Source organism: Cottoperca gobio, chromosome 3 (assembly GCF_900634415.1).
Source record: "Cottoperca gobio chromosome 3, fCotGob3.1, whole genome shotgun sequence".
Taxonomy (NCBI): domain Eukaryota; kingdom Metazoa; phylum Chordata; class Actinopteri; order Perciformes; family Bovichtidae; genus Cottoperca; species Cottoperca gobio.
The window spans coordinates 21201539-21226424 of record NC_041357.1 but is presented as its reverse complement, the minus strand read 5'-3'; the positions used below and the strand labels follow the sequence as shown (position 1 = coordinate 21226424).

At 37.4% G+C, this 24886-nt stretch overlaps 2 protein-coding genes across 2 annotated transcripts; both read right to left on the bottom strand.

The window, feature by feature from the left end:
* Window positions 1-718: 718 nt before the first annotated feature.
* On the bottom strand, window positions 719-9677 carry gnao1b (guanine nucleotide binding protein (G protein), alpha activating activity polypeptide O, b). Its single transcript, XM_029458422.1, has 8 exons — window positions 9265-9677; window positions 9069-9111; window positions 5541-5682; window positions 3958-4118; window positions 3728-3856; window positions 3497-3626; window positions 2738-2891; window positions 719-2380 (listed from the first exon to the last, which is right to left on the bottom strand). Exons 1-8 carry the CDS (start codon window positions 9380-9382, stop codon window positions 2193-2195), a joined length of 1065 nt encoding a protein of 354 aa, XP_029314282.1. The 5' UTR covers window positions 9383-9677; the 3' UTR covers window positions 719-2192.
* A 2988-nt stretch (window positions 9678-12665) lies between these two features.
* On the bottom strand, window positions 12666-24066 carry tradd (tnfrsf1a-associated via death domain). The gene is made up of 5 exons (XM_029462138.1): window positions 23930-24066; window positions 18634-18790; window positions 17363-17643; window positions 16271-16418; window positions 12666-13437 (listed from the first exon to the last, which is right to left on the bottom strand). Exons 2-5 carry the CDS (start codon window positions 18785-18787, stop codon window positions 13145-13147), a joined length of 876 nt encoding a protein of 291 aa, XP_029317998.1. The 5' UTR covers window positions 18788-18790; window positions 23930-24066; the 3' UTR covers window positions 12666-13144.
* Window positions 24067-24886: the final 820 nt, after the last annotated feature.

Sequence of the window (24886 nt, the reverse complement as noted above, 5' to 3'; positions counted from 1 at the left end):
AGATAAATAATAAAAAATAGAAATCAACAAATAAATTATGATTATTATTATTATTATTAAAGGTGAAGCTTCCCAGCAGTGTATAAAGTATTTTAAACTAGCTCCACCTTTACCAGCTGCCAAATTAAAGTGTTTTGTGTTGTACCGATATTGACAATAACCGTGATATTTAAAAAATGAATTATTAATATGATAATACACAAATTATAATATTGTATAAATAATTCAGGGCCTCTGAAATAATTATTTCCGTTCTGGCTTTGTCTCCCTCCCCCAACGCCCCACACCAATGAGTGCAATTCATTTGCCAAAATGAAAATGCACAATAAACAAAGTTAAAGATTGACTAGCATTTTTTATTATTATTTCTTTTTTATTTCTATAGATATTGCGATATCGTTATCGTAAATTATTTAGTAGACATAATGTAGATGTACATGTAGACAATTACACATCAATAATTATAATCCAGTAATATAATATGATTCTGAAATGAGCCGTTGTGAAGAATGAGTTCTTGTACTTTTGGTACTTTAAGTATATTTCGATGCTAATACTTTTGTACTTAAGTAAGAATTTGAATGCAGGACTTTTACTTGTAAGAGTATTTTTACACTGGTATTACTGCTTTTACTCAAGTAAAGATCAGAGTACTTCTTCCACCACTGACCCTCTTTACCTTCGTCAGTGTAATGAGACTCGGACCACAAACAGCAGGAATAGTTAGGAAAAGTGTGGCTTTAATGTAAACACAACATTCGATTGGCTCAGCACAAACATTCCACATGAGAGCAACCAATAAACTACCAAATAGGATGGGGTGCAGCACAAAAACATTCACAGTAAAAAAAAAATCTGGTATAATCATAATATATATACAGTACGGTGCTTTTAAGGTGAAAATGGAGATAGGATATGGGGACTGATATGTGATAGATAAGAGTATACAGGGGTGGGAAGATGAATTTCTGGGTGCACAGGTAAAAATGGAGAGCTGTACTTTTCCTCTGTGAAAAGAGAAACCCGACAGACGGGGGGGACGGGGGATGGTGGTTCCCTGCTTACTGATCAGGGGAGAAGAGGGTTGGAAAAACCCACGCCTCCCCCAGACAGGCTTCCTCAAATGATATTGTTCTCGTGCAGTCTTCTACTTCTACACAGATTCACATCGAAGGGTAAAGCACCACACGGAGAACAAGATGTCATTGGAGGGCTGCTTTCTACCCTCTGAACTGTAGACAGGTGTCGTGTACCCCAGTTTTTCATGTCAGGAAATAAATATGTGGCACGGGATTTCAGGAGGTAGGAGGAGGCATGTAGGGCATGAGGCTTAAATAAATAAATCATTCAATGATAATAATCTGTTTCTTAAATAATATTACTTAATAGTATAATTTCTGATCCTAATCTGTCCTTCTTAGATGGTTGGCACCGATATACGTTGTTGTTTTTTTAAAGATATCATTGGCTGATTTCCTCACGCTACAGGAGGCCAATGGAAATGGGGCAGCCACTCTGAACAGAAGAATCCTCTCTTTCATTATGTTTTAAAGTAAAAAGAGAAAACAGAGAGTGGAAAAGACCTGCAGGCGATTCAGTCATGTGTGGGTCTGAAGGAGAGGGGAGCTTTGTCCCTTCTGAAAGTTAAAATAGCCTCAATCCCAACCACGACCCTCAGCCACGAGTACAGCACCTCCCCAACATCATCATCATCATCTCCACCTTCAAACACAGCAGCTCTTCAAATGGAGCACAACAGGCTATATTCAGTACAGATATAAATGCCTCGAGACTTGCACATCAAAACATCACATAAAGAATGGGACAATTAGTCCACGTGTGGTTAAAAATGACATTGCACACTCTTGAGTTTTGCAAAAACGAGGCTCAAGCTGAATACAACCCTGGTGCTGCCCCCTCTGACTTTCCCCAGTTGTTGACACGGTCATCAACGAAACATGAAACATTCAGCTCTAAAATACATTTTTATAAGACAAAACTGGGGTTGTATACTGAAATCAAAATGAGAGGAAGGGATCAAATCATGGCAATAATCCGGTGTGGTGTCGGACGGCAGCTCTTTGGGTCCATTTGGACGTGTAGAATTACATATTTATGTGTTTAAGTATCATCAAAATTATCATTATTAACACCTCATACTCCCCATGACAACCTCTGTGCTTGGCCAGGCCTCAGTATAAGCCACACCCTCTAAGGTTGTTTGCAATAATGATGTCAGTGACAGCATCAAACACTACCTGGATGTTTCCTGTGTCTGTGGCACAGGTCAGGTGACAGTAGATCTCCTTATTGGGGGAGCGGTTCTTACTCTCAAACTGAACCTGAATATATGCAGTAGCATCTTCGTAAGTATTAGCACCTGCGGGCAAAAGGAGGAAACAGAGAGAGAGAGAGGAGAGGAGAGGAGAGCATGAAGGACCAACATTCAACACTTTTTGCTCATTGTTTTGATAATCAATTAGTCCTTTTGTACCATTACTCATGCAAAAACACAGCCTCTCAAATATGGAGATTTTCTGTTTTTCTCTGTCTTATATCATTTTAAACTGAATATATTTGGACTGACAAAACAAGACATTTAAAGACATCACCTGGGACTTTGAGGAACTGGGATGGAGATTTCATAGACCAAATGATTAATCGAGAAAATAATCGGCAGATTGATCGATAATGAAAATAATCGTTAGCTGCAGCTCTGCTTGGAAAGGAAGCTCACCTGTGTATTCTGGAAAACAGATCGTCAGCGGTGACTTCTTGATCTTTTCACCAAACAGATCCTTCTTGTTGAGGAAGAGGATGATGGAGGTATCGATGAAGAACTTGTTGTTACAGATGGAGTCAAAGAGCATGAGCGACTCATGCATGCGGTTCTGCAGGAAGAATAAATATGTGGTTGGTGTTGGTGTGAGGAGGAGAGTTAACACAGTAACTGTATATCACTTCTTCAACAACAGCTGACAGATAGACCGTTTTAATGTTACACATTTATTATTTATTATTTATATTGAATATCAACGAAGAACAGAACAAATAAAGATTTTAAAGATTAATATTTTAAATACCTGCAATGTGCACTTAATAAGAAAAAAACTATTTTACACTCTTCATGTTGGATCCATTTGCTTTTTTTATTTGTAAGTTGTATAAAAGAGCTGGAAATATAAAATGTTTTCTTTTTTCTTTTTATCCAACTAATAATCGATTATTTGTAGTAATAATGGACAGATAATTCAAACATTGCCGCCCTAAACTAGTGTGCAAATGGTAAATGGAGAGGTAAAAAGAAGACAAAGGTCCAAAGTGAGGACATCAATGCATCAGAGGTCTCTATCCGGAACCAAACTGGTGATGTTGCAGTTACCAGTTACATCATATCTTTCCTAAAAAGCAACTAGAACGCCTTAAATATCAGTCAAAGCCCCACAGTGAATTGTGTACCAGAGGGATTAGACTGAATTAACTGAGTCACACTTACAGTTGTTTCATCTTCATGGAGCACCTGGTCGTATCCGCTCATAGCAACGCAGAAGATAATGGCAGTCACATCTTCAAAGCAGTGGATCCACTTCTTCCTCTCTGACCTCTGACCTCCCACGTCAAACAGCCTGGATAAAGTGCAAGAATTCATTGCAGACACAGAGCTGTAACCCCTGAGCCTCGTCATGCAAAACAACAAATCCCAAGTAGCTGTGATTCTACGCTTTACCTGAAATGGAGGTTTTTGAAAGTGAAGTGGGTTTCGACGATGCCGGTAGTCTTCACTCGGGTTCTCAGGATATCCTGCTCTGTGGGCTGATAGTCTGGTGACCCGATCCGGTCTAGACTGTCCAGGTAACTGATAACGAGAGGGACAAAGATCAAGAACAATGTGGATTAGACCACTTGCGGTTAGTTTTGTGCAAGTATGAGTTCTTATAATCATTCAGCTCCACTCACTATTGAGCAGAGTCGTTGAGTTGGTATTCTCGGGCGCGGCTGAAGCACTCCTGAGTCCCAGCATCAAACCATACATGCTTCATCGCAGCGAGAAGCTCTGCAGAGTACGGCTCTGTGTCCTCCATACGAGTGACCACATCGCAGACCAGCTTAGCATCCGCCTGGAGAAATACATTTCATAAGATCAGGGAAAGAGGAACAAAATTATATCTGGGGATTTATTTCATTTATTTTTTAAGCTTTATGTAATCATATCTCATCGAGATCTTTTTTCCAAGAGAGACCTGAGGACAAGAAACATTCACAAGAACAACCAAACAGAAACAACACAACTACACGATAACAAGCTTTTAAAAACAGAATTACAAAAAAGAAATCTGATAATTGAAAATGAACGACTGTAGTTTGAGAAAATCTTTGTTTTCATCTCTTTGGCGACAGCTTTGGTGATAAGTGGTCACTGTTTGTCTTCTGAACGTCAAATATTTTTTTTTCTTTAGATTTGCACTCATTGTAACCATTTACTCGCAGCGCTAGCAGAGAACGGAAAAAATGGGAATGTCGCCACAGACACCCACTTTGTAATACTGTAAATGCAAGAACTTTCCTCAGTGGGCCGTAGCCTCAATCGCCATTGTGTTACCTCATTTGGCGATAAATATTATTAAATTATTATTATTTAAATGAAAATCTTTGAGATTATTACTTTAAAAGGTGCATAGTACCTGAAACCAGTTGTGCCAACATGAATGCGTACATGAGGGATATCTAATGTTAAGTTACTGGATCGTGTACTATATATTTAAACGAGAGGAAAGATGTGAGGAAGTTTGGAAGTAGAGCTTTATAAATGAATAACATGAGAGGGCTATTTTGTCTTGGAGGTTGATCCAATCGTTTGATACAAAGAACAATGATGAGTCCGACATTTGTCATTCGTGATAAAGCGTAATGCACTTTGATACACAGGATGTACAGCACGACAGAATATTTTCATAGTCAGACATGAAGGTTTCACGGTTGGAAGAAGACATTGATCACCTGTTGTAAAGATAATTGTGGTCAAATATTTCTGATTTCTTAAAATGACAGTTCCAGTTTGACGAGCATCCAAACAGGTATTATGATTTATACTGACAAGGGGAAAAACATTATCATACTCAAGTTCTGCTTTTGTAATAGGGCTGCACAATATGAGGAAAATATGCGATAGCGATGTTGAATATCGTGATATTACTTGCGATAAATAAACGGATATTTAAGTGTCATCATAAGTGTGTCAGTTTCTGCTGCTTTTAGTTTACTGCCAAAATACAACAAACATTATTTTATTGAACATTGAACTGAACACAAAAGGTACCAATAAAAAAGCATGACATTTACATTTTAAAGTGCATTCACAACCAACGGAAGAAATCCCTGAGTGCCATCGCACAAGTTGAGATCACGATGATGATAAAAAATAAATAATATATTGTGCAGCCCTATTTGGAAATATTACATTTTAACCCTCAACTATAAATCTCAGTTTCTCTTCTGTCTGTAGGTGAACATTTCATCTGGAGGGGAAATATGAGACTAACTTTTCTATCCTTGTCTCCAAACTCGATGCCCAGTGAGTCCATGGCTCGGAGGATGGCCGCCAAGCTCTGGATGGTGTTGCTGTAGACCACAGGCTTATACTGCTTCACATCATCCCCAGAAAAGCCATCTTCATGGATAATCCTGCAGGCGCACACAGATATTAGCACAAAAACACAAGCAGGGACTAAATGGAATAAGTCACACATATCCATATGTTCCTGCAGACATAAATAATCATATTTTATTAATTAACATGTTCTGGAAGTACTTTTTGTGTGTGTGTGTGTGTGTGTGTGTGTGTGTGTGTGTGTGTGTGTGTGTGTGTGTGTGTGTGTACCAGGCGATTCTTGAAACACAACACACATGTATATTATAGTCCCCTCTGCCTTCTTCCTGCCATCTCTACCTATAGCGTGTCAGTGTATAATGGGTTAGAATTGATCACATTCTCAGTCTGTGTGATCAGTAATTGGACAGTAATGTGATATTTAAGCCATTTATAATTTATGATGTGCAATGGAGTGAAATCAGTCTGAGCACTAATCAATCACACCACGCAGAACTGTGCCGCTCTTACATTCAGCATGACAAAGTTGAACTCCTTTTATAATCTACTCAACATTAAATCGTCCATCAGCACATCCTCACATCGTCCTCACGTTCAATGAATGTATAAAATATATGCGTCCTAACTTCCTGACACGTTTAAACTTCTTTACCTCCTTTGATGTTTGATGAGGAAAATAAATACGGGGTCATGGTTTTTTCCTTCATCAGTGCTCGTTATGAAAACATGTTTCACAGTAGTGCGACCTCCACTTAGATAAAACAAAAATTAACAATTTTATGAAATAAAACATTAACCTTCAGAGGGAAAGGAACAGAGGTGCAATTTCACACAGCAAATAATAATAAATAATGCAGCTAACAATTCATTTTTATTAAAAAAAAATGAATGTGCAGATTAATCACTTTCAGAAAATAATGAAAAATGGTAACGTACTGGTAAAGGTAACGTCTTCAAATATCCTATTTTGGTTGACCAATGGTTCAAAACTCAAAGGTATTCAATTTACTATCATGTAAGACACAGAAAAGCATCAAATCTTCACTTTTAAGAAGCAGGAACCAGCAAATGTTTGGGATCTGTGCTTAACAAAAATGACTAAAGTGATTTTTTTGATCATGAAAATAGTTGCAAGAACATTTTTGTGTCAATAACGTCATTTATTATTCAACTAACTGTTTCAGATATAAAATTATTATGTCTATTGTTTAGGTGTGAGATGCATCAGGATCATATTTTCTGCGGTCAGTGTACGCAGAACGCTTGTGGGCCTCACAGGCCAAAGACAGAAGTCTTAAATGTATACAGAGTTAAAGTTGCACCTTACAATTGTATTCCTTATCGATTCTTCTGCAGATTATGTTCTTGATTTATCGATTCATTGATTAGTCTTTAAAGAATTTAGAAAAGTAGTTAAAAAAGCTCATCGCAATTTCCCAGAGGCCACGATGATATCTTCCAATCTGTCATTTTGTCCAACCAATCGTCCAAAACTCAAATATAATCAACATTATAATGGAGAAGTAAGAAAATCAGTGAATATTTACATTTAATCAAGTCAGAACCAGTGATAATTTTTTGCTATGTTTGCCAAATAACGATTAAGAGGTTATCAAATAGTTGCAGATTCATTTTTTATTTAATGGACTAACCGTTTCAGCTCTATGTGGCTACAGTATGCACGATTGATGAAACTTAACTGATCAATCACAGTGACTGAAAATGTGTAAAAATAGCCACCAGTGACATTCTGCAGCGCTACATCACCCTCAGTGAAGTTGCTGCTTGTTCTTGCACGGAGACTTTTTAAAGCTGCAGCAGTGTTTATTGTTTATATTTGCATGCTACAAATATCGGTATTGATTTTAATATTTTACATTTAATATTATTATTCAGTAGGTTTTATTTTCCATCTTATGTTATGAATAGTATTTTTTATTTATTTTATTTTTTATATATAAATATATTTTATTTTTTACAATTATTATAAAGTGTGTTTTATCTTTTCTTCCATTCATTTGTTATTCTATCCCTGTTTTAAAATTAATTGTATGTCTATTTTCCCTTATTGTAAAGCACTATGTGCTGCATTTCTTGTATGAAAGGTGTTATATGAATAAAGTGTATTATCTTTATTATTATTATTAATATTATTGTTATTATTATTAATATTATCATTAATATTATCATTAATATTATTTTATTTTATTTGTAAATCTACAGCATTGTATACCCCCATTACATTTTCTGACTATTTTAAGGTTTTTAAATATGGTTTGGCTCAAAATGTATTGCAGCCTTTATGACTCTCTCTCTCTCTCTCTCTCTCTCTCTCTCTCTCACACACACACACACACACACACACACACACACACACACACACACACACACACACACACACTGCAATGGAAGTGAAACTACAAGTGTAGTTTCACTTCCTGCAATCATAAAACCACCACAGCCAGGCCTGCATCACACAATATGAAACTCTCAGCCTTTTATACTAAACTGCACACATCATGTGATGATGATGATGATGATGATGATGATGAGTGGACATATTACAGCTAAACCTAAACTTTATGACCCACAATGTGTAGTAACTGCTGCTTGCTTAGGTTAAAACAAACCCTGAAAAGTATTTGTAAACACTATTTGGGCGCAGTGTCTTGTGCACAGCAGTGAGTTATGGAAAACCAGGCAGAGACCACAGGGAGGGTAATGAAGTGAAGGGAAGAGGAGGAAGCAGGGCATGCAGGGAAGGAAGGAGGGAGGGAGGGCGCAGTCAGTGCAGTGCAGGCCGGGATGCGCTGAGCAGGACGGAGGCAGAGAGAAACACTGGGGGAGATGTTTCACAAGACAAAATATACAATGGACCGTGCCATTTTCCCGCACTGAAACATGTAAAAACTTAACTAAAAGGTTTAGAGGAAACAACAACACTGATTTAAAACATCAAAGAGTGATTTAGCTTAGACAGGGGACGGTTTAGATGCGGTTTTAGAAGCCATATTTCTGCGTAAATCCGCTTTATAGTCAAAGTACTCCCGGCGATATCGGGCACTTAAAGCCATTAAGATTAAAAGCAGAGGTATTCACTAATGGAGCTGTAGTGACCTCGATGTAATTCACACACACACGCACACATGCACGCGCACACACAGAGGAACAACACCCACATATTCCCAGTCGCACACTCCCTGTAGTCAAGTAAAACCCTCGTTAACTACATTTCAGCACCAAGGCAGTGAACAGCACCCTGGTCGCACCGGGGCGGCCTCCGCAGCCTCACTGTCCGTCTGCAGGAGGTGCTCGAGTCACCGGCACTCCTCCGGGGCTACGGCCTCTCGAAACATGGCGGCTCAACCTGCCTTAGCACAGATATGGGAGGCGCAATCTCGGGCCTTTTACTCGGGCTGAGTCGGAGAGGGTTAACACAAGCAAAGAAAGAGACACTTACTTCATCTGTTTGACGATGGTGCTTTTACCGGACTCTCCGCCGCCTGTAAAGAACGGAGGGCACAGTGAGAGCCGGCAGTGAAATCAGTACCACGGAGAGCACCTCCGCCCCATGCAGTCCCACCACAAACCAAAACCGAGCCGTGCCGCGCCGGGGCGCAGCAGCCGCCCTGCGGCCGCGAAGGCTCTTCTCTTACCGAGCAGGAGCAGTTTGACGTCCTTGGCGGCGACCACCCCATCATCCTTCAGGTTTTTCTCGATGGCCTTGCTCCGGTCCAGAGCAGCGCGCTCCTCGGCGCTCAGTGTACATCCCATGTTTCCAGGCGAATGAGCAATCCCGTCGTCTCTCCGGTCCGCCCTGTCCCTCACCGACTCTCAATCAGCGCGTTGTCTCTCGCTCGAGCTCTCCTCCCGCGCTGTCTGCTACAGCATTAGGCCCGGATTGAGGGCAAAACAGAGCCGGGATCCCTTTTCTTTTTCTCCGTGTCTCTGTGTGTGCCTCTCGCGCTCCGTCTACTCTCTCAGAGGGGGTTGGGGGGTGGGGTCGTTGTGCTCGAGCCTGCGGGGTTGTGGTTGTTGTTAGGTGGGGAAGGGAGGGGGCCTCTCTCTCTCTCTCTCTCTCTATCTCTCTATCTCTCTCTCTCTCTACAGGGCGGCGCTGGTGATGGTGATGACAGCGAGCGCGAGCGATTTCATCGTCTATCTTTTCCACGAAGGCAGGCAGGAGGGGCACGAGAGTAAGACTAAGGGAAGCTGGCTGCGCGAGACTCACCTAACGCGGACAATCTCGCTTACGTCAGAGCAGCCGAGCTTTAATCACGTCCTATAAAAGATTATTCAAATGAAAGAGCCGTTTAAATAGAAAATGTTGCTCTCCTTTCTCTTGGTATTAGTGAAAATTGTGCTTTTGTTGAAATTAAAACGCTCCAATACGGATATCCACTATTCTACAAGGGTTTAATGCTGTCCTTACAAGGATAAGAGAGTGTATTTATTTTAGCGATAGTGTCATGTTCATGTTATTTGTCTTCAATTGTTGACAATTAATAAAGACAGTGGTAAATACTAATGTAATGTAATAATAGTCGAAAGACATGATGTGATTAAGGTATGATAATGTATTTATTAATAGGAATAATGATATATATGCATTGTATAGCCTACATGTATAAATTAGCATTGTGCTATGGTGCAATACATGTATTGTACACTGTCCCTGTTTTAAATAAACCAATTAATTAATTAAAATTGCTCTGACATTAAATAACATGAACAGGCATAAAACACACAGGTGTGGTGGTGTTCAAGGAGCACAGCATAAGCCTACATAAAAGTTAGTTGAATAATCCATTGTGAAAGAGATACACACTACAAAAATACAGGGTGAATTTTATCTCAATTTGGGTCAATGGTGATACCCATGTGTATAAAAACCACTGGGTCACCAATCACACTCAAAACACTGGGTTATTTTGACCCAGTTTTAGTGTTATATTTATTATTACCATCGGGTTGCTCAGCCAATATGTTGTTATTTTGACCCAGTAACAATGACACATTTATATTTCTGTTGGGTCATACATTAAACCAAAAAGGGTGGTTACGTCGCAGTGTGATATTATTTTTTTGCGAAGGAGGTGTCCAGATCCTTTTCTTAAGTAAAGTAGCAATGCCACAGTGTACAAATACACTATTACAGTTAACGGTTCTGTGTCCATGTTTCTTTATGTAGCAGTAAAATGTAGTTTAAGTATCAACCGTAAAAGTACTTAGGCTATACACTGTTAGGTATATTGCTTTGTATTTTATAAGATCATCATATGTTTTGTATATCATAAATTGATCTGTAAAGTAACAACTAATTAGAAATGTTAAATTAATGCAGTGGAGCAAAAGGATAAGCAGAATAAAATGGAAATACTCAGAATCAAAAGTAAAAATACATACAATTCAGAGGCCCCGGTCAGGGTATTATTATTATGTAATAAATTATGAGGTTATTATAACCTTGTACTGAAATGTGTAAGAGGCATTGTAATGTTCTAGACTGCTGGGCAGTTTCATCCATACCAATGCATCATATTTTAAACTAATGACCATATTTTTTGCATGTAAAACCTTATAATCTGCAAAGTAATTTGTAACTATAGCTGTCATATTAATGTAAATGAGTAAAATGTGCAATATTTGAAATGTAGTGTAGTAGAAGTAGAAAGTATTGGAAATACTTGAGTAAAGTACCTCAAAAGTGTGTTTAAGTACAGTGCTTGAGTAAATGTACTTAGTCACTCTACGCTTCTGCAGATCTTATGCAAATGTATTAAAAGAAAGTTTATCTGTGTGTGTGTGTGTGTGTGTGTGTGTCTGTGTGTGTGTGTGTGTGTATGTATGTGTGTGGGTTAGTGTCTCACAGTTACAACCATAGACAGAGGTCACGCCAAATCTGACCAGCAAAATCAAACACACCAAAGAAATGATGGAATAGCCACCAACAACACTAAAAAAATATTTATGAATTTAATAATTTAAGCCCTTCATTATGGTCTAGATGTTGTTTCAAAGCTACACTTTTTGTATTACATGAAACTTTAAGATATTTAATCATAAATACATTTCCAGAATAAGCAATATTTGTAGTAGGGGTGTGGCAATATACCAGTATTGATAACTTGATATTTAAAAAAGGGAAATATTGATATGTCAATAATACACGTATAATATTGTGTAAATAACCCAGAGCCTATTACATTTCACAATCACTTTTTGTACACTTTTGTACAGTTGTGGTTACAAACTCTTAACCCACCTCCCTACAAAAAGACAAAACACACAATAAACAAAGTGAAAAATGAATTTTCCCTGGTAGCGTTTTTTTCCCCACATTTCCTATAGATATCTTGATAATATCATTATTGTGAATTATTTTGATCGGGACAGCTCTAAAGTGTAGAACGTAAACTCTAACAGTCATAAATATTACTGAGGACATAACCTCCTGATTACAGATTACAGATATGTGCGCGTTTATCATAACTTATAAAAATGTGTAATGTATGTTGGGGGTTGTGGCCGGACTCTAAAGCAGTAAGAAGTGTTTGTGTGAGATAAAAGCTTCTAATCCACACATCACATCTGGATGGATGGTCAAGTGGAGTAAAAAGGGGGGTTGGGCTTTTATAGAGGACCCTGAATAGAAACCAGTAGAGGAGCTCAACCTGAAGAGACTTCATCCATCAGTGAATTTCCTCTGAGATACAACCTTCAACACACACATACAGACACACACACACACACACATACAGACACACAGACACAGACACAGACACACACACACACACACACACACACACACACTTCGGCTACAAGCAACCTCCACCTCTGCCCTGAAGCGCCTACAACGTGAGGCACACACACACACATTTAGCGACATTAGTAATCAGCACAGTTTAATCATATGAGCATGTGCACGTGTGTGTACGTGTGTGTGTGTGTGTGTGTGTGAGTGACAGGGAGGGAGGATTAACACTAAATTATACCTGAGGGAATTTTGACAAAATTATGTTTTCAGTTTTAATTACACTAATGCATCAAACACAAACATGACAAGGTTTTTTTTACAACCATTTAATTTGTAAGCACCCATTTTGTAGAAAAGAAAAATCAATAACCTTCAGTTGTGGAAGGTTTCATCTGTAAATTGACTTATAAAGCAGAAATAAAAGAGGTTTGAACAGTGCATTAAACTCAAGACAGCATATCTTTTAAACAGTGGTGACAGATAATTTTGTCTAAATGAAAACAATAATACTAATAATTGGAAAATAAAATAAAGATATGAATCAATTCTCACAGAGATGTTGGCATCCTGTCTGAAATACAAACTCTCTCTCTCACACACACACACACACACACACACTCACACACACGATTTTGAATGACAGATAGTCAATCAAGAACAAACATACTGTATATTAAAAGCAGGCAGGACAAAGTCAACCGCTCCCCGTGCAGAGAGGACATGTCACCCCTCAGTTTTCACGACTTGTAACTGCAGAACTAAAGCGCACAGAGTTACTCTTATGGCTGTATGTCCAGAATATTCTCAGCCAGGCTGGTGAGTTTGCAGTCCTCCAGTGCTTTGACCAGCTGGCTCAGCTTGGCCGCTCTCCCCTCCGCCTGGATGAAGCGGCTGAGCAGCTGATAGGCTTGCTCATACAGCCCTTCTCTCTCGTATTCATAGGCCAGGTTGTCTATGGCCGGACCCTTCAGAGCCCTGCAGCTCTTCCCCAGGGCTCTCCCTACATGTTTCCATTGACGGCCCACTCCGTTAGAAAAGCTCTGAACATCTGCCGCCGTCAGCATCCGGTCCTCTGATGGGCCAAAGAGTAAAAGATAAAGGAAAATACATTAATGTAAACTGTGCTTAATTGAGATTACATAAACTTTTGTTTATAGGCATATGTATGCGTGGACAGTAAACATTACCGGCAAACAACTAACAGACTTGCACTTTAACCTTACAGGATATCAACAGGCTTTTTATAAACATGAATTATTCTTATGTCAATAGGAGCTGTTGCTCACTATCTTTCTTTGAGTCATTAAAAAATAATTAATTATTTATTTTTTTGGCCACTTGGAGAGAGTCACACAACCTGTAAAAACAACATTTACATATTATCACATTTAAAGTTAGCATTAATTTAGTAATATCAATCCATTAATTTAAAGGATCCTGAGTGCTTCTTCCACCAATACTCCTTAGAAGATAATTCTCTGTCGGGTTTTCTTTTACTACAAGCGACACCTTTCAAATTACCCTAATGCATTTAATCCATTGAAAAATATTGATTAGTGCAGGATTATGGTTGTAAATGTGTGTGAATTAATACTGAACAATCAGGTGTTTTTAGTTTCAATGTCATTAAATATCACTGTTGCATATTTTCCACTTGCCTCAGCTTGACGCCTAAAGGACCTGTCACACACCTCCGTATGACAGAACCGTATGCTGGCGTATATGAAAATTTGTCAGAGTCCAAATACGTCCAACTTTTCATCGGATCGTAAAAGTGAACATATACAGATACGCATGTCTAACATATTGATAGCGTATCACTTACTAATACAAAATGTATCAGACGAATACCCAACAAATGCATAAGATATACAAAAATATGGCGTATACAAAATATCGGCAACACGCTGGTGTACGTAGATATAAGGTAAGGTATAAGTAGTATTCGTTAAGAGCTCACTGTGTTACGCTGGGGTGCGTTGTTGAACGCTGATGTTTTGAACATGTTCAAAATTACCGGACGTACCCGACGTGTGCTTCATAAGATATGCAGACGTTACGTTACGTTAGACGTACGTGAATACGGAATACGTACGTGAATACTTACCTACGTAAATATAGTATGCAAATACCTACGTGACTACGTTAGAGGAACGTTAGATATCAGCTACGTCATCTGACGGTGAACATGCTACAGACAATGTATTGATAACGAGTGGATAACCTATTCCTACCCTATGTTAAGATGATGCCTGACGACGGAGTAACTTATTAAACGTGTTTCTACAGTACAGCTAGCGTTCAGCATGTTAGCCGTTCTCCAGCATCAGCATGACGTGAACCAGATGGCACTTCTCCAGCTCCGTTGGCCAGACGCTCTGATACGTTTTAAATAAGTACGTGATGAACTATCAATAGGTTAGACATACGTATAATAATTTGTTATGTATTCGTTATGTATACGTCAGCTACAACACCGCTGTGTAAAAGTTGGACGTATTTGGACTCTGACAAACTTTGAGCTACTTTTCATATACGCCGGCATGTTTCTGCCATACGGAGCTGTGTGACAGGGCCGTATGTCTGGCGTGTTCGGCGTAACGTCTGCGTCCTTCAAACGATCACAACTTACCCTTAATTTATATCAACGTATTGCTGATATTTCGTATGCGCCGGCATACGTTTCTGTCATACGGATATGTGTGACAGGGTCTTAAAGTAATTACCTTAAGAAAATGCCACCACATTGCTTTTTCATATACCAGCAGCTACATTAAACTACTGAAAAATCAATTTAATTGTATACATTTGAACATGAATTAACAGAAATCATTTTCTTTCTTTTTTCTTTCAAATATAGTTTCCCCACTATGAAATCCATTTTCATTATTACTTAAAACCAGGTCAGCACGGGCTGTTGGAGGCTCTCAGGGAACATAAGTCCCTGTTGCACAGACAGCTGAATCTACATTTACATGAACTGAAATCAAATCTTTAATTAACTAAATTAGAAAATCAAATTAACTTTCAAGACACTGTAGTGCCTCATCAGTTAACATTAATTTAACAGTTCAATATGAGGTCGACAAATTCAAATCAACGCAATCCAAATACATTATCTGCTAGCACTAATCTCTTCCCATACAGTCAGTTTCTAAAAGGTTGGATTAGAGATCTGACAAACGGCACTGAATTCATACGCTGCCAGTGGTGGATGTTGTCAAAAAGATAACATGAACTTTTTCACTGCAGACCAACAAATCTCAGATGCTGAGGCACGAACACAAAAGAGGCTTCAAGACAATACAACCTTCAGACTGTACGACCATGCAGCAGAGACACAAACGTTGTAAAAAATAAACGCCGGCTGATGCTCGCTCTCATGGATTATACATGACAAGCAAGTTTCTAATCTCAATTTCCCTTTAACATGTGTTGGATGAACTGAAACAAATGGCTGGCCTGGAAGATAGGAAATCCATTAAAAACATATGGTACGCTTTGGGCAAAAAATACAATTCTCAAGTGACTGCATTACGCTTCCGTATTGTCTGACATAAGTGCTTTTTCAATCTCTACTAACTTTAAATATTGATATTATGTTAATAATACAGATATGATAATATTGTGTAATTAATTCCAGCGCCTCAACAAAACATTTCCATATGTTTCTGTGTAATTGTTGTACAGTTAGGGTTACAGACAACACTCGTATTTTGACAATAAACAAAGTAAAAGACGAATTTGACTGATATATATATTTTTATTGATATTGATATTAATATAGTCATCATTAATTATTTTGGCAATAATAACCGTGTAGTGACAGCCTCTTTGGTCCAAAAGTCTCGTATCAAGGAAACACTACACCAGACGTAAAAGTAAGAATGGTTTTCTCCACTCACCAAACACTCTATTCTGAAACTTGAAGCAGTTGCTGGGGACGGGAGACTCTTCCTGTGTGATGGGGGTCGACTGTGGGGCAGGGCCGAGGGCCTGAGTCTGCAGCTGCTGCTCCAGATGATCGATCTCCTCATCGCGCAGGCGCTCCGGCTGACACAAAATGACAAAAGTCAATAAAATGAACTGAGAACATTTAGGCGAACTTGCCCTCTGAGCGCAACAATTACATTTTTATGTGCGAGTGTTCATCCTGCCACACAGGCATCACGTTTTTGTACGGTTTTAATGCTCTGTTGTTCTCAACCTGGTTTCTTCATCTGACCTGTCAAAACATTAAGAGTCTGTGTCTATCTTTTATAAACCATTTGATACCAACAGGAAATAATACATGTGGCATCAGATTTAAATTAAACTTCATAGTTCCATACATCACCTACCGTGTGGAGGTAAACAAATACAAAACCAACAGCAATCCGATGTTCATGCTACAGAAGGGAGCTATAAGCTTTAAAATGTTGTGATCTTAAAACGGCCCATATACTGTACAAAGCACATAATAATTTGCTTCGTAACTGTAGGTAGATATCTTAAAAAACAAAAACAAGGGTAAGGGTAAGAATAGATGTATATCTGTCAAAGGGCTTAACTTGTGGGAAAGGGCCTATTAGAATATGAAATCTAAAAAGGGTAGGTATTATAAGATAAGCTTCAGCCTACACCTTTTAGGTCAATTCTTTTATTTAATGCCTTATTGTTATCTATTTATGTGTGTGTGCATTCCTTTTGGAAAACTGTTAAAAAAGGACTGAAATTAAATGTCCAGCCCAGTTTCTCAAAGTCCAAGGTGATGTATTTAAAGATATTCACTTTAATATATTAAACAGAGAAAAAGGAGGAAATCTGAGACTAAAAACAGCATTTTCTGCTATTTTGCATGAAAAATAATTTAAAACGATTACTAGATTATCAAAATATTTGGCGATTATTTATTAATTACATTTTTATTCCCATGTCGGAAATCTCCATATTGGAGAGGCCATTTTACATGTTTGCATGGAAAATTACTTTATCGAAACGGAAAGATCCGGTAATACCTGAGACAGGTGGATGTGCTGTAGGCAGAGCTCCAGCTTGTCCAGATAGAGATCCAGGATGTGTGTGCTGGCCTTGAGCTGAGTCTCCACTGTGAAGTCTTGGGGAAGAGCAAGAAGCCGGCAGGCGTGTTGAGAGAGGGACTGACGCACCGCTCCAGAGCTGTAGCTCTCCAGGAACTGCTGACATGCTGCCACATCCTCAAACTTCACCTCCACCCCCAGGAAGGGATCAGCGTCATGGACCTTAAGTATCTCATAACCACCCAGACCTCCTGCAGAATCTGACCACAAAAATGCTGATAAATGAAATGTGAAAAAACAGATTTGTCGTGATAAATGTAAGGAAGAATTACATTTTACAAGACACTACAGGCAAATAGGGTAAACTATTTAACTAATAGATACAACTCTCCCAATCTATTACATACATTGAGAAAATATATTTATGTATTACAAGTTTGCTGAAATGGTAGGTTATGCAAATGAGGCATCGTCTTATTAAATATGTAATCATTTGCATACATTTTTGGAACAGAAATCTGAACAATGGGATAAAGCCAGGTTCAACATTCTCGTTTCATTTTGTTGACATATTAGAGTCAAAGGTTTTAACAGAGTGAATTTTGAATATCTTTTTATATCACTCAATAAATCAGAAAATACTGTCGACAGCCATATTTTTAAGAATAAAATGTGATATAAATCAGGTTATGAATAATGTATGATCAAAACCCTCTGTACAAACCTTCAGAATATAGATAGCAATGAAACTGGAAAGTCTGGTGAATGTATATGCTACTGAAGTGGAGATTTCTGGCTCAAGAGTATGAGAAAAAAACGAATATTGAGAAAACAGGCCTAAAGATATGTACTGTAAAATACACTAAAGGTGAATAGGGTAAAAATAATTAACTAATAGATATAACCATAAAACTTCCCATGTTAATTACTAACATTAAGACAATTATTTTTGTATTAAGAGTTTTTGGAAATGTTGTGTTTAAATGAGGCATTATCTAATGCTAACTTTTGGTGAATTTAGGAGAAATCTACAAACGCAGAAAGACTAAAAGTAGTAAATTAACCACCTAAATGTGTATTTTGGATGTTTTCTTTCCACTAATCTGAAGACAGAAAGAAAGAAGACATAATATGGAATCCTGCCCAAACTCTCAAAATTGAGCAGTGCATGAAACAACTGTAGTTGCTTGTAGTGTCTCTTCCTTAATTAATATACTAGACGTGCCTAATATATCCTAACTATAGCTCACCTGTAAGTGTCAGCTTGATGACTTTGAAAACGATGAACTTTCCCTGTTCTCGGTCTTTGTAGAGAGAGAGCAGGTTCACACCAGGACAGAGCGACTGCAGAAAGATGACGGCACATCCTGTCCACGGCCCACGATGCACAGTCTTGTCTGCCATGCTCTGAACACACACACAGCACATGGTTTCACTGGTGAGCAGACAACATCAAACGATAATCTGTCTGATGACAACACAAGTCTACACAGACACCAAAGACGTTTCTGTGAGTTGCTTTAAAATATCCTGGAGGAAGAAATCATAATGGCCACTTTGTTTTCGGTGCAATCATCTTCAGAACATCATTCAAAACAACACTTGGGGGCTAAGGGTGTTTACTCCTGTCGCATGTCCGCAGCTCTCCGCAACATCTGCGTTAACTGTATCAACAATTATGCAAGAAATGAAAAAGAGCCCTTAACTTCAAACAGTTTCAAAGTAGAGAATAGCCTGCTGTGACATTGGGAATACAAATTAAATTGAAAAAGAATTGCCAAATATGATAAGCTATTAATCGTTAAGAATATTTTTAATGCTGTTTTCAGCCTCTTCAAATATGGAGATGTTCTGCTTTTTCTCTTTTATATCATATTGAACAGAACAAAAGAAAACACAAAATGTACAACTCAAGCATCAAAAAAGGCTTTTCTATGAAAGAAATAAAATGTTTTCAGCAATGATTTAAAACAAGTACTGCAGAATAGTCTTGCTCCATTTCTCAGGTTTTTTTTGAGGATTTTTGGGAGGCTATTGCTTCATAATAAAATAACCATTTCATATGATGACATCATAAGACCTGAATAAAACTAAAACCCACAAAAGGTCAACCCTGACGAGGGATTAGGGAGGTAGTAATTCACAATATTCATGATTACAGTCAATATTTTACAGTTGTTGTGCGACCACCATTCATTTTTTAGAATAAGAAAAATAAGAAGTCAATTTTAATATGCAATTTAACTGCAGATGATCTTTGAAAGAATCAGGTAAAGTGGTTTTAATGTTAGAGTGCAATCCTTTCCAAGTCATATTCAAGCAAAGGCGACAAACATTCGCTGGTTCAGCCACTTAACGGGAGACACTACAGGTGAAGAAGGTAAAAGGATTTAACAAATAGATATCACCATGAAACTTCCCCAGTTGATAACTTACATGAATTATCTTTTGTATTACAAGTTTCAAGAAATGTTATTATTCAATATGCAAATGAGGTAATATCTTACTAAATATGTACTGATTGTATACAGAAAATCTGAACATTGGATAAAGCCACATTCAAAAATCTTGTTTGGTTTTGTTGACATATTGGAGCCAAAGGTTTTCACAGAGGGACATCTCTTTGTATCACTCCATAAATAAGAAAATACTGTCAACAGCCATTTAAAGAAATCTATTTACCATGTTTTTAGGAAGAAAATGTTATTTAAAACAGGCCATGAATGATATATGAACAAACCTCTCTGTAAAAACCTTTAGAATATAGATTTAGTTTTTGTAGAGAAAACACCCTTTAAAAGATGATATTTATTGTAAAATTCCTACATTTTACAAGGTGAATAAGGTAAACACTACCACCACAAAACCTCCCCAGTTAATTACTTACATTAAGACAATAGGTTTTCAGAAATGTTTATGTTTAAATATGCATGTATATAATCTAATCCTAACTTTTTGGTGAATTTAGGAGAAATCTACAGGCAAACAGACAAAGTTAGTCAAATAAACACCTTAATGTGTATTTTGGATGATTTCTTTGTACTAGTCTGAAAAAAGAGTGTGAGGATTTGTTGTTTTCTATTATGGTAAATTGAATACCTTTGGTCATCTATTCTATCAGCTTTGACTCTGTTATATTGTGATAAACATTTATCACTGACATGTTACAGACCAAATGATAAAGTGAAACACATGCGGTGACAAAAACAGCTGTTATTGTCTCAGCTATGCGACATCATGTCCATCACATTCTGAACTTGAGTCGAGATTAAATATACTTATATAATATAATATATAATATAATAATAAGAATATACTTTTCCTTTCATCCGAGGCAGATGATACAATTTCCAATCACCGAAAACAGCAAAACAAATCATATCACCTCTCTAAATATAACAGACAGAAATATGTTTCCTCCTGAAGTTAAACCCACATCTGTCATGCTGGTTGTTGTGGCCTCACTCCACTTTACCCTTTTTTACCACAGCCTCCTTTTGAAACCCTCATTACATAAAAACATGTTTAATCTCAGTCCTCCCCTCCCCCAGTCCAGCCCCTAACTCCTGTACTCTGAATGAACCACTGTTAGCTCACTCTTGGTGTTGTCTCCATGCAGGGGATGCAGAGTGTGGAAAGAGCATCCTCTGAGCTGGATTATATGTCCTCTTATTTCACTAATACACAGTATGCTTGGCTGCTGGGTCGACAGGAATCTCCACAACTTAGCCAGTATGTAATTATGCGCTATCCTATCTACCGGTACTCTGGAAGTGTACTGTGAGATTTGTTCAACAGCTGTATGAGGATTAAGTGATCATCAGGAGCTTAAAATATATAATTTAGCTTGTGCTGCCAAAAGCCAACCTCTAGTGTTCCCTGGACAGCTCATCTGACATTTGGGTGAAATAAATATTGATGATGCTTGTTCCTGTCAGTTTTGTGTTGCTGTCTTTATAGGTTTATAGCTCCAGATGTAAACTAAACTGACCCCTAGATCTGATGATTATCTTTTAGATTAATCATTTATTACATAAAATTGTGAGAAATTCCCATCACAATTTCCCAAATCCCAATGTTTAAATTAAAAGAGTCCAAAACAATCAATTTACAATGATATGAAACAGAGAAAAGCAAAAATGTCCTCATATTCGAAATACAAATCTTTAGCATTTCAGCTTAGAGTTAAATAAATAATTAAATGGATGATTTATGACAGATGAAAATGCTTATAACAGAAATTCTTATAACAGAAACTTGTTACCACGGCTGTTTTGTTTCTGTTTTTCATTTATTGTTCCTATTTGTGTTATCTTTTTCTATCTTTCTGATAAATTAACATACACAATACTTTTGGTTGTATGCACGAATAAAACCTCAATACATATTAAAGTTTCACAAAAAAAGGAATCTTTGGCATTTCTAAACGATTAAACAACTAATAGATAAGTATTCGGTTATATAATAGTCTTTCAGCACTAATACATTGTTTAAAAAGCCCTGTGATTGAATCATATCCATGCAATTTAGAGGCAAGATAATGCACATAAAATCAAAAGAATTTAACATGAATTTGCACTTCCTTTATTCACAGTTAACCTTTGGAAATTTAAGTCAGCCAGTGTCCATCATTCAGGTAATTAAACCTCACATTTAATGAATATAGTATTATATTGTCAATGCCCTTGTAAAATAAAATAAAAAGGCCACTGAATGAGAAGTCAGGGATGTTTTATTTGCTGTGCTTCAACATGCAGTATATTATTTCCTTCATATTTGTTTCAGAACCGCACCCACTTACTATCCTTACACTTCTTCAATATATGGCAACAATAAAGAAACAGTTCAAGTGGAAATGATCCTCCTCGACTGAGAAACAGTGACTGTGCCAGTTGTAATCTGACGCCCTGTAGCAATTCAACGTTCAACATCAGCATAGAGTAAGCCTAAGGTATTTTTCAACACTCACAAAACCAACTCTGTAATCATATGAATGTCCTGACTTGTCCCGTAATGTGAACACAAAGACTTGAATTACAGGACAACTTAGGGAATCAGGTCAAAGTTGGATGAATCTATTCTGGGGATTACAGGACATCACCAAACTCTATGTACTACTATGAAAGAGGGGTATGTTTAATTTACCCTGATGCTTCAGGAGAGTGACGGAGACAGCAAAGCAAAATGGACAAAATTTGGTGGTTTGAGCTTGTGGGGGACGAGGGACAAAACACACAAAAAATGAATTCACACGTTCAGCTGAAGCTAATATGAGGCTCCAGCAGTCTGTGTCCGACAAACAGCATTTTCTGCCATTTCACGGTTAATGAATTATTAAAATAGTTGGAAAAAAGTCGAATAATCATTGCAACTCTAATGTGAACCTTTCATTTCACAAAGCTCTTGTAAAAGTACTAGTATCAAATTGACGCTCCAAGGTAGCGTATATTCCCAGCTCAATATCCTCTTAATATGACACATTTATATGAGTTTTATTTCCTCAGCAATCTATGTTTTTCTAGTTGAAATCACCCACCTACAGGTTATAGACACCTGATGTTATACTCATTGAAATTTAACCTTCAAATTTGCAGCAAAGACATTTTTCTTGATATCTCCACAGCTGAACAGACCTTTACCATTTGAAACGTCTATCTCCCTTCATTAGTTTGCAATTTAAACGGAATTGCCAGAACTAATAGTCCGGCATTTAAATCTTTCCTAAAAGTAACAAAATGTTAGCATCAAAATATACTTAGAGTGCAAAAGTAAAAGTACTCAGTATGCAGAATGGCCAATTTCATTAGAACATATAATATATTACTGGTTAATAATTAGTGACGCATTCATCCCTTTTGTGTTGCAGCTGGTAAAGGTGAAACTAATTTGAATTACTTTATATACTGCTGAGTAGTTGAATCATAATGTATTAGTTGATTTATATTTTTGAATTAATAATCTGGATTTGTAAAGTAACTAATAAATGTAGTGGACTAAAAGGTTTCCCTCTGAGATGTAGTGAACTAGAAGTATATAGTAACAGAACATGGAAATACTCAAGAAAAGTACCTCAGAATTGTACTTAAGTACAGTACTTGAGTACATGTAGGCTTCTTTGTTGCTTTCCACTACCGAAAACCGATCCACTTATTATTTATAGTAAAAACTAATTCTGAAAGAATAATTTCACGTGAATTTAAATGTCAAGGTTTGCTAAAAACGTGTAATCTTTTTTATCAATCATTTTTACAGCAGCATTACAGGTTGATTCAACACAATGGAGACATGAACAGCCGGTTTTAAACGCGCAGAAGTGTTTAAAAGATAAAAACATGAGAGGAGTACTCCGGACAGTTCGTGTTGGTGAACCTCACGTACAGTAGAGACACAACTGCCGTAAAACGTTGGCCACGGTGCGACCAAACAAACTGCTTTAGTGTTAACTTTACAGCTAAAAGACACGGGGCCAGGCAGTCATGGTTTCTAATGTATCATTCTTTTGACTCATTGTACAGTAACGTTTTGTTAAAGTCGATATAAACTTACCTTAAAACTTTGTTATATTGTTCGCTTACGCTTCCTCCTGCGGGATCACACCCACTGACGCAGTCATAAGGTCCTGGTCTCCCATTGGCTGAGCAGAATTCAAAGGATGCTCTGATTGGTGGAAATCAACAGCATGCCGCCTGGGGAAAAAATCATGACAGGAAGGAAGTGTTTTTTTTGTTGTTTTTAATCCATATGTAGGGCAAAAACATCTCAGTTACATACTGGATCTATCAAATTTAACATTTCCCTGTTATAATTAATTTCGACTCAAATATAATCATTAATGTACAATTGATTAGAGTTAAAATAATCAGTGAAATAGGAAGTGGCTGAGGGTTTAGTGACTTAATCAATGGTACTGTAATTTACATTTAAATTAATTAAATTAAATTTAACGTGTATGCTGTCAATTTTAGACTACACACGCTCTTTTTGTACTGTCAAATAGATAGTCAATATTTAATTTGTGCTTTCATCAGTCAAATTATTTTGGACAGATATGTGAAACTTTTAGAAATAGGAAAATCGGTATTAACCATGGATGGATTACTGAACTGGCCTACCGGGTACAGGCCAAAGTGCCAGGGCCCCCTCTCGCCCTCACCTACAAAATGTCAGTGTGAATGTGACAAGTACTGACAATGACTCAAGATTCAAAATGACTACAGAGACTCAAAACAACTATGAAAAAGGGCAAAGCAACCACAAATAGACACAAAACGACTAAAGAAACACAGAACAACTACAAAGAGACGCAAAATGACTAAATCTGACTCGAATGAAATAAGCAGTTTGTATCTGTTTGTGATTCTGCTTTGTCAAAAGAAATCATTCTCTAATGTAAAAAAAAAATTCCAGCTCATACTCAATGTTCTTACAAAGAAATTAAAGAGGATCAAATAGTTTTTTTTCAGCATATACAATTTATTTTAACCCATAGTTCATTAAAAAGTA